Here is a 15256-nt window from a genome sequence, read left to right as displayed (position 1 = left end):
CAGGACTGGGCACGTGCAAATGAATTTTATCTGGTCTGGCTCCAGTAGCCTTGCCAGCTCCAAGGCAGAATTGCTTCTAACATAATGGAGAAGCTTGATGAAGAAGAGTTCTTGCTTTTCAGCTTCTTTCTGTCAGACAGCATTTGTGTCTTGGCCAGAAGTCCCTGTCAGATGTCAACAGCTAGCAGCACTTGTTAGCTGTGAGCACCAAAGCCATCCTTTCATGTTTGATTGGGAGGAAGCTTAGAGGTTTACCTCCGACGGTCAGTAGCAGTCTTTTGCTGCTTCTGTTCCTGCGCTCTCATTTATTCCGAGTGACTTAGCACATTTGAGCAGGGATGAAGTTGATTTATTGTGAATAAGTTTATCTCAAAGTCTGAATGTGATTTGAATCATGTTCATAATTTCTGACTAAAAGAAAAGGATATTCTGTAAAATGTCAGCACTAGACTGGTTTTCTCGTAAGACTGCCAGGTATCTTCATGGAAGAAATGGACTTACAGGTGTCAACTAAGGATGTGCTGACTTCATTAGGTGTAACTCATTAGGTACATGTTGATAGTTTAAAGACTTGTTTGAGAACATCAGCCATGCCTTAAAGGGTTAAAACAAGACCCACCATCATCTGCAGCTGTGTGATGGTCCAGTAACTGGCTTCTCCCTGCTGTACATCAGCCTAAAGCATCCTGGATCCAGAGAATTCTAACAGAAGGGAAATATCCCCCTGCACATTTCTGCAGCCATTCATATAAGAGTCTACGTGGTGCTAGAAATGGCAGATTCTGTAGCTATTCTGGTCCTTCCACAAATCCCCACAGAAGAGAACACATCTGCCCTTCCAACTTTTCTTATTCTGTGCTCTTGCATGTAAAAAAAAAAGCCTTCCTCAAGTCAGAGGCACTTTCCACATTTGGATTCAGCCCAGCTCTCTGCATGCAGTTACCTTGAAGAAGTGGTCTTCCTGAAGTGGGAGAGGTTCAAAATGTTCTTCGGAATAAAAATGGTTGTAGAAAATCCTTCCTAGAACCCTACAAAGGAATGAGTCGCTCTCCACTCTGACTTCTAGGAAAGGACAGTCAGCACCACAGTTCCTGCAACGATGTGGCCCAGATGAATGGCGTCCAGCCAGAAGAGCTGAGCAGATTGCGGGAAGAGGCGGAAGAATGGCAGCACAAACTGGCACGGTTGGAGGAACAGCTGAGAGAAAAGGACTCCTTGATTGAAACCTTGGTGAGTCCTGCTCTCCTGATGTCGCCTGGGAACGGGAGATCTGAGACTTCCAGTCCCTTCTCCTGGGGGGGGGGTGTCCTCTGGCTCCTAGGCCAGAAGGGGGCAGGAGGGATCTTGGCTTTGGAAGCATCCTCTGCTCATCCTGAAGGCTGCTTCCCACATCGTGCTTCTCAGTCTTCTAAGGCAGCAAGGACTGACAGGTCTGTGTATCTCGACTGAGCTCTGTCCTCAGAGGACCACAAGTGTTCCTTGTCATGCCCCTGTCAGACCTGGAACTTCAAAGTAAATGGACCATAGTTTGTAGCAGCTTAATCCATTTTATTTGAGAACTAGTTGTCTGTAGCAAGGACGAAATACATTTCAAAGCGATACATGCCATTTTAACTTCTAACATCAAACGTAAACAATAAAGTCATTCTCACACATTTGGGAGGCAATAGATGGTTCTCATGCTCCCTTATCTCTTTCCCAAGGAAGGGCCCCTGCTGGTTACCTTGAGGCGTATAGCTATCATCAAAGCCCGTCTGCATTTGTTAGGGCTATGTGAGGAATTTCCCATGGGAGTTGTTTATTGTTGCAACATTGTTTGAAATGCAAGCTTCTAAGCAAAAGGCTTAGTAGAGCCATTCAAGATGGAGTTAGTTAGGGCAAGGGAACATGAACAGTTCAGCACATTTTAAACTAGTAAGTTACAAGGTCTGACAGCTCCTCCCGTGGCGTGTTCAGTGTGCTCCTCCCTCTCTGCATTGTAAGACACACAGTGAGTGTGCAAAGCGCCACCCCTGCAGGATTTCCAAGGCAGGAGACACAGGGATGGTTTGCTGTTGCCTGCCTCCGCGTCACAACCCTGGTATTCCTTGGAGGTCTCCCATTCAAATGCTAGCCATGGCTGGCTCTTAGCTTCCAAGATCTGCTGCGATTGGGCTAGCCTGGGCCATCCAGGGCAGGGCAAAGGACCTTCAGGGGTGTTTTGCCCTTGCCTGCCTCTGTGGAGCAGCCCTGGACTTCCTGGGTGGTCTCCCATCCAAGTCCTCACCATGGCCAACTCTGCTCAGCTTCTGAGACCTGATGAGGTCAGGATAGCCTGGGCCATCCAGGCCAGCAGTGCCCATTATTATTCCACATGGCACATGAGGACACTGGTGTGTACAACTGTCAAGATAGAGGAAGCAGCTCAAACAGAATTAAATGTGGTGTCATCTTCAGTGATCGCTGAAATTGGCAACTTTGCAGATAAGAAGGAGAAGGAGACCATAGATTTATGCCCCGCCCTTCTCTCTGAATCAGAGAGCGGCTTACAATCTCCTTTATCGCTTCCCCCCACAACAGACACCCTGAGAGGGACAACCTCTGCCAGAGCTATGGCTGACCCTAGGCCATCCCAGCAGGTGCAAGTGGAGGAGTGGGGAATCAAACCCAGTTCTCCCAGAGAAGAGTCGGCACACTTCACCGCTGCACCAAGCTGGCTCTCATGGCCTGAGTCAGGAGGGTTCAGGGTCAGAGCATTCACCCCTTCCCTGCTGCAGGCCCCCTGAGCTCAGTCCCAGCATCTCCAGTTAGAAGGGTCCTGGAGTGGATGACATGGAGGACCGGCAGCTGCTTCCTGCCCACGTAGGCGAGACTGACCTTGACAGACTGAAGGGGAAAGTGGGCTGGCTCAAGTGGAGGAGGTGTGTTTCCAGCCTAGTTTTCAAAGTTACAGTTTGAAACAATTCTACATTTTAAAAAATTGAATTTATATAAATTATGCAGAGTTGCACATAGAGAATAATTCTGTATGTTTGTATAAAAGCACTGAACCAGTACTGTCTGGCCCCTGGATATGCTACTGGATTCTAAAGATGTGTGGAAGCACTGCTCACACCTTGAAGCCTGCAACTAAACCTTCAAAAGCTTTTGCTTCTTAGCTGAATGGTATTTTGCTGAACGGATCTAATTTTTTTGTTTCTGCCTGATACTTGTAGAAGTTTTCATCACCAGCTGTGGGAACAATGGAGGGGTCTTCACAGACGAAGAGTGGTCTTGAGGTGGAGAGTGACCTGCACAGGGTAAGAAGCTCCACCGCTCATTTGGTCGTGCTCCTCTTTGTAATGAGGTGCTGAATCATGTTCTCTCAGGTGCTGCCATCACATCCTACCAACTGTGTGTAATGTTTTATAAAGGAACTGAGAAGCGAGCAGGAGACGATGCACCCAAAAATATTGGTTCTAGATTTGGTCTTGGACCAGGTGCATCAAAGCAAAGTTACCACATGCGAGCCATTAGCCTGCAATGTAAGTGCAATGGACTGCACTTTTACAAAGCTTAGAAGTGCTGTACAAACAGTTGAATGTGAAGGGTTAATTCTTCACAGAGCCAGAAAGCTTTAAGTGACAGGCTGTTTCGAGAGATCTGATTGGTTAGCATTAGCTGAGCAGAGAAAGACTTCTGAACTGGATGCTGAGGAGGATTTAGTCTAATTTCATCTCTAGCTAAGAAGAGTCGAGTACCAACAGTTTTGAAATTTAGCCTTGACTGAGAGCAGTTAGTTTAACAACAGGTGGAGAACTAGGGGAAATCCAGCAAGGAAGTTTGGGAAGTAGGCAAAGACTTCCATTCGGGCCAAGGGAAGGGGATTGGTCTTGTAGAGAGAGAAGTTCCCTACCCAGTCAAACGGACTTAGCTCTGAAGTGTGCAGAGATCCTTGGTCTGGCATGGTTAGAAACTGCCTTTAGAGACTTTAATGCAAAAACTCAAGACGAGTACTGGTGTTTCAACAGAAGGCGTTTGGCTACTGGAAAGAGTGTAGCAGCTTCGGGAAACCAGAGAGTCAGAGAATACTCTGGAGTGTTTGGGAAAACACTGGAACAAAAGCCTCTCAACATAAAGATTGAAGTAACTGTGAATAGCTTAAGAAACTCTTATTGGCCTGAAATACAAGAACTAAAGTCTGTGCATGTACTACTTTTACCACAGAGTTATGTATGTTGAGTTGCCTCAGAAATTTCAACACCTGATTTCACCTGCCTTTTCCCCTCTCTAGTAAATAAAATATTTTGTCATTTTTGAATTTCAAAACACTTCAAGTGCTATTTGTTTAAGTTAAAGCAGGCTCCTGATCCTTCCCTAAGGTTCCTAGGCTGAGCCAACAGCCAAAATACCATACTATGACAGGATGGGACAGGCAGAGTTCTTCAGCAAAGAAAAAAACACATTACTAGGGCGATGTACTGGCTTGCGGGCTTTGAGTATCAGGTGCCAGGAGTCAGGCGAGGCAGGGTCATTCAATTCAAAGTCAGAAATCCAGGAGGCAGAATGGTTCAGTCCAAGGGGAAGTTCCAGGAATCAAACAAGGCAGGGTCAGTGGCTCAGCATCAATCATACACATTGCATCCATGCCTAACAGCCTCTCTTGGCTGATTTCATAGCCACAGACCTAAAGGTCATGCTTACAGCCAGCTGCCCGGAAACAGTCCTGCAGCTACTCATCTCTTGGTTATCAGCAAGCAGCTGGCGTGGGGCCAGGAGACGTGCACTTTGCTGTCTTAGTCTGTAGCTCTGTTCTCAGGCTTGGTCTGCAGCATTCTAAAGACGTAGGGGATACTGGTGGACTGGAAACAGCCAACTGAGATCCACCTGGAGGATGTTGGTGGCTCTGCACCAGCTGTTGACAGTGAATTCTGACAAGTCTGCAGCTCAGTCTGTCAAGTCTGATGTTTCAATAACGAGACCTTTGTTGATAAAAGTTTCTAGTTTATTGTAACATGTTGTTAGACTATAGAACGAAATTGAAAGACTGGCGTGTATACAATCAGAGCCAACATTTAAGGTATACATCAAAGGAATTCTTGAGGGAGGGGTACTCTATGCAGGGCACATTCACACATTGATGTTACTATTTCGTTCTCAGGCCTGGGTCGTCCTTGAGCGTCTTCTTGGCACCAGGCCCCTCTGAGAAGGCTCCGTAATCTTGTTCCCATATTCCCATTTCAAAGCAAGGCTACATAACAAAGGACGGGAGGGGGGTGAGGAGAGTTCGAGCTAGCAGCATTGGCATACAGTGTGGTTTTACCCAGGATCCTTTTCCTGAACCAAAGAAATGATTTAACTACACATAGAAACTACAGCAGACTTGACACAGTCAGTCAGACTTCCTTTGACTCAAGGCTCCTCTTCTCCCAGGGAGTTCTCGCTATTGCTGAGCCCTGGCTGACTCATGACAGGTGGCTCAGTCAGGAAAGGGAAATGGAGGGGAAATCTTGCCTCTGAGGGAGAGAAGTGGATGGGGCCATCATAGTAAGTAGATCATCCTGAGAGCTTAAGCATCAGAGGTCTGACGAAGTTTAACTTAAAACAGAAGAGGAACATTGATGTCTCTGTGCAGTCTTTATAACTTCACTGAACATAAATTTCTCTACTGTGTCTCAGTCATGTGCATGTCATGTGTTGGAGTTCCAGTGGATTAATGTTGTCTTTGCTCTGGATGATCCTCCATGTTGATGAGTAACGGCAGTGTGTGACGGTGGGATTTCTTTTCCTACAGGAAGTGGAAACCTTGAAAGCCCAGATCCACTTGCAGACAATAGAGATCGCTGCGCTTCAGACTGAAAAGCAAGAACTGCTTCAGCAAATGGTGACCCTCTTTGGCTCCTTGTCCTTTCTGTCTATGGAAGCAGCAGCATCCTTCTGTCCCTTTCAGTTGTCTAGTTGCATTCATAAACAGGCAGGACTTCACACCAATTGATTTAAAGCCATTTGTATTCCAACTTGAAAGAGGGCAGCTCAAACGCTGCAGTAAACATTAAAACCGTGTACACAGACGACAGCCACCATCCTGCCCAGCAATCCCACTTTGCTCCCTCCCTCTTGCTGGCCCCACAGCAGAGAATGCTGCTGCAGGAGGAATGAAATGCCCAAGCCCCTGGCTTTTGTGTTGGTTGCCATTTCTAAGTCTTCAAAGGTAGCCCCAGGTAGAGTGCTTTACTGTAGTCTAGCCTGAAGGATATGGCAGTGTAGGTCAGCATAGTTAGGTCGGTAGAATCTGAGGAAGGGTCCAGTTTACAAGAAAGATGTAACTGAAAGAAGACCCTCCTGCCGAACCCCACCAGCCTACTTCTCCATGAACAAGGCCGGCTCTGAGAGCACCTCCCAGCCCTTCACTTGACCCCTGTTCAGTTGGGAGACTGGTCCCAGCCAGAGCTCCCACATTTCCAACCACCATCTCCTCCTTGTGATGAAAGCAGCCCACCCAGCTCATGTTGGTGCAGGCTGTCCTTGAGTCCTGTTGCATTGCTTAACCAAGACACAAACAGTGTTCCTTCTAAGCTGAGTTAGTGTGAGCTAGCTCACAGTTTTTTAGCCTCACATATCTTTGTCTTAGCTGAGGAAGAATGGCGCCAGAGCAAACTAATTTATGCAGTAGCCAAATTGCTCGCTCACAACTTTAATGCCAGGAGCTCACAAAGTACTTCTTGCTCACAAGATTCCACAGCTTAGAGGAAGCATTGGTCGCAAACTACAGTGCCAGTCTCAGGCTGCATAGGCTTCCCGCCCATTGTTTGCTGTGGTCTCTGTTTTGCAGCATGCAACACCAGCCCCTGTGCCAGGAGACAGCAGCACACAGACAGCTGACCTGGAAGGAAGAATCATGGGACTCTTGCAGGAGACGAAAGAATTAAAGGTGGGGTCCGCATGACACATTCTCCATCTTTAAATTCAGCATTCATTGCTCTCATTTTCTTTTTTGAGAACAATGACAATAAATTTATCTATCTATCTATTTGGTGACGCTTGGCTTAGCTTGGCTGAGGGCCTCATCCTGGGTTGGCTCAGAGGCCCTTGCATGATATGCATTTCTCTGATGCATTTCATCCGGCCCTCCCTCCAAGGAGCCCAGGGCACTTTTATGGGGCTCCTTGTTCCCTGCAGTGGGAGCGGAGAGAGCAGCAGGCCTGAGCCAGGGTTACCCAGAGAGGGTCTGAAACTGGCTCTCCCAGGTGCTGGTCTTGCGTGCTCGCCTTCAGCATGCCCGGGACCCTGCCTCCGCCCATGGGGTTTGGCACTGGGGGGGGCAGCGAATGGTCTCATGTCCAAGTGATTCTGTGGGGAGGTGAGGAAAAGACATTTCCTGGAAGTTCTTGTCCTAATCTGCTCCCACACGCGATTTCAAAGCCATGTAAAACTTAAAAGAACATTGAGGCCCATTGCTGGCCCTGAAGGAAGGGGAGGGTGGGGAGGCTGCTGCTGTATGTGCAGTTTTTAAAAATGCAGTCACAGTATTTTGGCTCTCCCCCCCCCCCCTTACCAGAATGAAATTTTAGGTCTCGCGGAGGCAAGGACTTTGCTGAAACAGCAGCTGGACTCAGCCAACAGCACCGTGGCTGTTTTGCAAACAGAGAGGAGTGCGTTGCAGCAGGAAGTAGCCGAATCCAAGAAAGAGCAGGATGACCTTCTGGTTCTTCTGGCTGACCAGGATCAGAAAATAATTGCCCTGAAGAATAAGCTCAAGGAACTTGGAGAGCCGGTAGGAGGCACTTATGCTGAACACGAGCCCGTTGCAAAGTTCAGTTTGAAATGGTTGATCATCATGCCTGATCCCTCCTCCTTCCCTCCCTCCCTCTTCCACTCTCCCAATGGAACAGACTCTTTGGGCAGCTCAGGGGTAGCTGTGGAAAGTGCCGTCAAGTCACAGCTGATTTCTGGCCATCCCACAAGGGGCAGGAGATGTCCCGAGGTGGTTGGCCATTGCCTGCCTCTGCACAGCAACCCTGGATTCCCTCCACGGGGCTCTGCTGGGCCATCCAGGGCAGGGCAGCTCACAGGACGTTCAAACCCAGTAGTGCTTCCGTTGGGGGTGATCACTTCCAGCATTACACCAGTCAGTAAGAGCAGGCAGCAGAGCACTGAGGTCAGCTGAAGAGGATGGAAGCAGGAGCAGAAGCCTCATCAAAGAAGGGGCGGGGCAAAGCAAACCAGGAAAATGGAAGTGCTGAGCAAGTCCCACCCGGCAGGCTTTGTGTCTCCTGGGATTCTCCCCCTCCCTTCCCTCCCAGAGCGCAATCTCCTGCAAAAGCACCAAGCAAACCCATGCAAGGCCGGGAGCCTCTGGGGGCAGAAGCAGTCCAGTGGAGGGGGGGAGTCTCTCTTCCTGAGCTGATTTTGGCTTCTTCTCCCTGTGCAGCATTATGAGAATACAACCCATCCCTTCAGGTGAAACTGGTTCATGTTGTGTCTCCTCTGATTACAACAGTTTTCTCCTCTCAGGATCTCCCTTTTCTCACCTCAGTCCTCTTGCCTCTGTCCGAAACTCACCACAGCCTTGGTTTTCCTTTTTGTCCCAACCCTGCAGTGCCTCTGCCTGATTCCCCCCCCTGGGCTTCCCGCAAGTCCCCGCCCCGCGTAAACCTCTCCTCATTCCCTTCCAGGCCCTCCTGGCTCCGCCCCCCTTTCTCTCTAGCCAAATATCCAGAAACATCACTTAGTTCTCCAGCTCCTCCCATTGTCCTGGATCCCCCTCCAGAACACCTCTTGATCCTTTTTGCATCTTTCCAATTCCTCCATGGACTGCTTAGCCCATCCCCCATTGAGGCTAAGCCGGGATGTGCCCAGTGGTTGATGCACAGGCAGATTCTGTCCATTGTCCGCCTTTGCTTGTTTTCTCCTCTTCTGCCTTTGACATTTGGGTTGTGAGTTCCTCAGGACAAGGATCTCACAGAGTCTTTTGTACTCTGTCACAGCACCATGCTTTTAAATATTTAACGATCCCAACTGGATTTGGCCGAGAAGTTGGTGGGTTGGCTGCCATTCTGTGCTGTTGGGTAACAGAAGTGGGAAATGAGCAGCCAGAGTACAAAATCCTTTTAGAAGGTCCAAATTGCAGCCTCTTCTCAGAAGCTCCAGCCTCCCAGAAACATGATTTTATGGCTTCTTTTTCAGTTCTTAGTAATCATAAGAATAAGAGTCAGTTTTCATACCCTGAAGGAGTCTCAGAGCAGCTTCCAAACTCCTTTCCCTTCCCCTCCCTGCAATAGACACCTTGTGGGTCGGTGGGGCTGAGAGAGATCTGGCCCAAGGTCATCCAGCTGGCTTCACGTGGGGGAGGAGGAAGAGTGGGGAAGCAACCCAGCACTCCAGATGAGAGTCTGCTGCTCTTAACCACCACTTCCCACCGGCTCTGCTGTGGTGTTGCTCTGTGCCTTGTGGTAATCGATGTCGTGTCTGGAGGAAAGTGAAGCCATATGAACAGAGCCATGTAGTCTCACTCTTCGGGCGGCCTCAACAGCACCACCTCCAGCCTCGCTGTGTCTTTCAAGGGCCTTGGTTTGCAGCTCTGGGGATCCGCTGCTCTGTGCCCCTTTCTCACTCCCAGTCCTGGGGCAGCCTGAGAAACCTGAAGGAGGAGCTGGGCCATTGACCCTTCCCTCGCAGAGGGCTCCTCAGATGTTACAGAAGCCCCCCTGCTGGGAAGGGGACATCAGGACAGTCCTCCGGTTCTTACACAGGCAGTTTGAGGACATATCTTGGACAGCTGATTTGCTGTAGACATGTGGTGGTGACCAGACAGGCTCAACGTAATGATTGCTGTCATGCCTTTTTTGTTGTTGTTGTTGTTTGTTTGTTTTGTTAAAGGTTGAAGATGAGGACGACACTGAATCTGGTGACCAAGGTGAGGAAGATGAAGAAGATGGAAAAGAAGAGGGAGAAGATTAATTGTGTTCTGATGTTTCAAATGTGGGAATCTCATATTGCATTGAGACAAGATACATTCATGGCCTTGTGATGCAGAATACCTAGTTCAGGAAGGAGCAGAAGAGTCACTAAATCTACTCTCGAGTTTCTGATCATTTATAGCCAGAAGTGAAGACCAGTTTTAAGTTTCCTGTCCACATCAGAAGCCTTTCTGGGGGCTGCCAAAGCATGAAAGATGACCATGTGGTGAACTTTGCGTGTTGCCATTTGCATCTGTTCAATATGTTTGTCACTTCATTCTTTTGGAGCTCTGATGTGATTAAATATGTTGTGTTTGTGGTTTCACATCTGTCGAATAGAATCTTTGCTTCCTGAATTTGACACGGAGAGATCTTGTGGCGTCTTCCTTGCTACTTCTTGTGCTGAATGGGACAGGCCAAGAGGAAGTGGTTCCCTTTTGATTTCCTGCTCAGCTGATCTCAGCATAGAGTGCCTTGACCCCTGACATGGCTGCATTCTCCACCTTCGGAAGCCCGCTGGCGATGGGGAGAGAGTGCCGGAGTGATGAAGCAGTATTTGGTAGCATTTTAAAGCAATTTTTTTTTTGAAAACTCATGAGAAATTTTAACATGCTGCCAGGTACTCGCTTTAAAAAAACAAGCTTTTGTTCTAAAGGTGGCATGGGTTGATTATAATTTATTGGCTCTCGTGCCTAATGGATAAGATTTTTAAAAGAAAAACGAAACACAGTTGTTGCACCAACTTGCTGTTTTGGTAATAAAAATAGATGCTAAAACCATTTTAGTATTCATTCCCTTGATTTTAGTCATGGTGGTTGCTTATCATTATGAAGGCTGTGCTATTTAAGTTTGTTTTCTGTTTTGGTGGCTTGTTAGAACACCCAGAATTTTCCACCTGGGAAGCTGTTTGTTCCAGATGTTGACAGAGATAAGAGAGCAGTGCTGCTTAATCAAAATTGGCAGGATTCAGGCCAGTTTGTGACCCCCAAGATGTAATTAAGATGCTCTATTTTGTACTTTCCACTTTGTTGCAATATCAGTAACACAAGCAGATTTACAATTAAATAAATTAGAATGCTACCTCTATTGTAATCCCTCTGTTTGGAAATAAAGGTGTTCCATGTGCAAAATACTTTCTGCAGTCAAACCGGGGGTTTCGTTCCCACATCCGCTCCCCCATCTGCAAGACAGAGGAGGCTCTCAGAGCCCTGCCCAGAGTGGAACAACACTGAGATTTCTGCGCTGGTCTGGGGAGATGTTTGATGTAGTGGTTAAGCATATGGACTCTAATCTGGGAGATTCCCCACTCCTCCATTGGAGCTGCTGCTGGGACTTTAGGTCAGCCAAAAGTTCTCAGCAGAGCTGCTCTCTCAAGAGCAGATCTTCTTCATGGTCTCTGTGCTTCACACTGACGGGATATCGTGCTCCTGCCCTGGTTCTGATCAGAACTTCCACGCTGTTCCCAGTGCCATGTGCAGGGGCTCCACTGCACATGCTCACTGGGACGGCACAAGGATTCAGCCAGTTCCTTTCTAACTGCTGCACAGATAGGATCTCTCTCCTCTGTCTTGCCGGCACTTACCTTCATTCGAACTTTTTCGTTGTTTTTCCTGCATCTCATCAATGGAAACTGACTTTTCCATCCGTTGGATCCGAGAAAGACAAACAGGTAGTTAGTGACTCCATCTGAGCAAACTTTCCCCCCTTACCCTCCCCCTCCAGGGAGACCCAGGGCCTAACCCCTTTCATCCTTCTCTTCACCATTTTTTCCCGCCACTGCGTGGAAAAATTTTGGGGGTACTCTAAGCAGTATAAAAAGTGTGGTAGTAAAATTCCCCCATCAGACACCCATGCACTCTGTCTTGAGAAATCCCACTGCCCAGAGACTTGTACCCACTGTACAAAGTTCTCTGAACAAACTTGCAGAAGCAGGGCAGCCTGACTATGCACTGCCCTTTTAACGTCTGCTCTATCCTCTCCCAAGATGGCCTCCTCACAGGATGACTTGGGTCACGCCTTGCCATCCACCCCATCCATATCAACCTCCACTCCAGCAATCTTTGCTCAGTCCCAATGCCGACCGGTCGGTGCAAGAATGCCAGGCCTCGGCATCAGATTCGGACACTCCATTCCTGCAAAGAAACACAGGGAGGGTAAAGAGCATAAATGGGACAAGGAGAAAAGGCATAAAAAGAACTCTGAGAAATCAAAGAGCCCTCGTCACCATCCTGAAAAGCCACCATCTCCTCGCCATACTCTGGAGCCTTCATTGGTTCCTCCAATCCAACTTCTTGACCCTGCGATTCAACAGCTCTCACAGCCCAAGGGCTTCAGTCTTCAGACTCCAAGATCGACCTGACTCAGCAGACATCTTGCTCTTTATCTTCAGGCATGGAGAACAGTTCTCCATCACAACCTACACCGACTCCATGCCAACCAGTTCAACCGGTAGACCCTCTCAAACACCCTTCATCTTCGGAACTGAGCTCTCCCACACAGACGACCCCAGGCTATCAGCATTTCTCACTGTAATGGGACCAACACCAGTGACAATACATATATGGGGCATGCCCTATGCCTTCAACAGTCCCCTGGATGCATCATCCTCACCTGGACTGGGATACTCACTCTATCGCCTCTTATCACTCCTGACATTGGGATCCAAGATCCACACCAGAACTTCCACCGCCAAAGCCTCCTTTGACAGACAACCCTCCAAAACAATCTGTCCCACTGAAACACCTGTACAACCTCCCAAACCAAAGACTCCACCTCGGCCTTCCCCAGAACTTTCTGAGGAAGAAGCCTCATCATCCCACTCTAACCCAGAATCAAACAATGTCCACTCTGAACCAGTCAAGTCCAACACCAAGCCCTCTCTGACACAGAAAGTGACAGAGGAGGCTTCGGTCTCACCTTGAAATAGATACGAGCTTACAGTGACTGTCAGGAGGATGGCTCACACTCTCCCCCTCTTCACCAAACAACTCCAGTATTGACTGATACACTGTTCAACATTGTGCAGAGGGAAACCTCTACACCAATGGCCCTGCCCATGACATCAGTCCTCTTGCAGGCTGCCAAAACCTGCTTCTACATCTGTACAACCTTTACAAGTTTTACTCAGCTAAAGCCTTGGATATTAAAACTTTCAATCATGTGGCATGTATGGGCGCTGTCAATATGCCTTCTGGGAACAGCTGGTAGATGTGATGGCCTCTTTACCTGAGGACAAGTGTCAGGAAGCTTGTCACATAAAAAAGAAGGCATGCTACTTGCCAAAATGCAGTGAACATATGAACATATGAAGCTGCCTTATACTGAATCAGACCCTTGGTCCATCAAAGTCAGTATTGTCTTCTCAGACTGGCAGTGGCTCTCTAGGGTCTCAAGCTGAGGTTTTTCACACCTATTTGCCTGGACCCTTTTTTGGAGATGCCAGGGATTGAACCTGGGACCTCCTGCTTATCAAGCAGATGCTCTACCACTGAGCCACCGTCCCTCCCCAAAGGGACAGTGAAGCATTCCTTGATCGTCTTTTCCAAAATTCTTACATCAGCCATTACCCTCTGTCACCACTCATGGCTCTGCTCCGCTGCCCTCCCTCAGGATACCAGATATCTGGTAGAGGACCTACCATTTGAAGGTGAAGGGTATTTAGCTCCACCACAGACATTGTCCTACAGGGCCTGGGTAAAAGCACTAAGACCTCACTCAATCTGGGCATCTCCATTTCCTCCAGAGCTGTCAAGCAGAAATTCTGGACCAAGTCCTTTAACAAATCTTCACCAGACCAGTCGTGGACCCCCAGATCTCATCAGAGCCAGTCATGATCTTCATATGGAGCCAAACGAAAATTCTCTGCATCACTATCTCAAGAAGGCAGATCTAAGGCATCCAAACAGGGCCTTTGGCTTCAATGCCAACCCACTAGCCATCACTCCCCAGCCAGCCATGCCCACACATCTTCAACCATGCTTACCCACTTGGAGAAGAGTAACATCAGATCAGTGGGTGCTATCCATTATCGCAGAGGGCTACAGAATAGTTTGTTCAGACTCCTCCACCACCCAAGGCTCATCATCACTCCCTCATCTGCAGTTGCCCTGTAAGAGGTGGACAACCTCATCAGAAGATAAGCCATAGAGCAGATTCCCGCTAACCCGCACCCATCTGCATTTTATTCCCGTTACTTTACTGTTCCAAAGAAAGATGGGAGCCTTTGGCCCATTATGGATCTCAGGGCTCTGAACAAATTCATTGTGTACAAGAAGTTCCAAATGATGTCCCTCCAGTATATGTCCTTCCTCTCCTTTGGGAGGGAGCTTGGATGGCAACCTTGGATCTCCAAGATGCATATTTCCATCTGACTATCCACCCCCACTTCTGCTCCAACCTCTGGTTTGCTATTGCTACCACTCCTTGTATTGTCACCAAAACAATGGTGGTCATAGCAGCCCATCTTTGTCTCCAAGGGATAAACATCTTCCCTTACATAGATGGTTGGTTGGTGGTTGCAGACTTGGAACAGACTCTCAGATGGCATCTGGACACCACGATTGCTTTCCTCCATGACTTGGGTCTCCAAGTCATCCTCAAAAAATCAAATCTGACCCTGTCTACCCGGGTTCAGTTCCTAGGGGCCATCCTAAACTCTTGTTTTTGCAGAGCTTTCCTCCCACCCACCCCTGGTGTGCACAAAGCAGTCATCTCTTTGATGGCCAGTATTCACTCCCAAGGGGATGCCTCAGCTCTCCAAATTCAGCATCTCTTGGGGCTAATGGCATCTACCACACCAGTCTTGGTCCTTGTTTGTCTCCGCGTGTGACCCCTGCAACTTTGATTCATGAGAAACTTCTATCCACCATCAATCCATGCATCTGCAGCTTCCACCTCACATCCTGGATTCCTTGTGGTGGTGGAAGACTGTGATGAGTCTAACAGAGGGTGCTCCTTTCTACCTCCTCTCCCCATCCCAAATTCTCATGACAGTTTCCTCCCAGTGGAGCTGAGGGGCATGCCTAAAAAGCTTTTGTGTGGGTGCTCCATGGGAATCACATCTCACTGCACAGCACATAAATTACCTAGAGCTACTGGCCATCAGATATGCACTTCACTCATTCCAACACCTGCTGAAAGGTCATGTAGTATCCATCCTAACGGACAATACAACTGCTCTCTTCTACCTCAACAAACAGGCCGCACAATCTCTCAACGACTTTGTCTCCTCACTCTTGACATCTGAGAGGATTGCCTACAACTGGACACTGGCTACCCATCTACCCAGTGGCTACCCATCTACCAAAACATAACAGTGGACTTCCTGAGCAAAGGGGGTG

At 48.3% G+C, this 15256-nt stretch overlaps 1 protein-coding gene and 1 non-coding gene across 3 annotated transcripts in view; one reads left to right on the top strand and one right to left on the bottom strand.

The window, feature by feature from the left end:
• USO1 (USO1 vesicle transport factor) overlaps positions 1-10696 on the top strand; it is a 128435-nt gene extending 117739 nt beyond the window's left edge. For both annotated transcript variants that reach the window (XM_060247866.1, XM_060247865.1), the window contains 6 exons: positions 1067-1230; positions 3195-3278; positions 5753-5842; positions 6791-6889; positions 7517-7732; positions 9838-10696. In XM_060247866.1, the coding sequence (XP_060103849.1) occupies positions 1067-1230; positions 3195-3278; positions 5753-5842; positions 6791-6889; positions 7517-7732; positions 9838-9918 (734 nt within the window). In that variant the 3' untranslated portion in view covers positions 9919-10696. The remainder of the gene's footprint in view (positions 1-1066; positions 1231-3194; positions 3279-5752; positions 5843-6790; positions 6890-7516; positions 7733-9837) is intronic.
• Positions 10697-13347: 2651 nt separating this feature from the next.
• Positions 13348-13414, bottom strand: TRNAI-GAU (transfer RNA isoleucine (anticodon GAU)). Its single transcript has one exon. It is a non-coding gene; the product is annotated as a tRNA-Ile (tRNA).
• Positions 13415-15256: the final 1842 nt, after the last annotated feature.

The sequence above is a fragment of the Heteronotia binoei genome, chromosome 10, assembly GCF_032191835.1.
Source record: "Heteronotia binoei isolate CCM8104 ecotype False Entrance Well chromosome 10, APGP_CSIRO_Hbin_v1, whole genome shotgun sequence".
NCBI lineage: Eukaryota > Metazoa > Chordata > Lepidosauria > Squamata > Gekkonidae > Heteronotia > Heteronotia binoei.
This window is presented reverse-complemented; position numbering and strand designations above follow the sequence as displayed.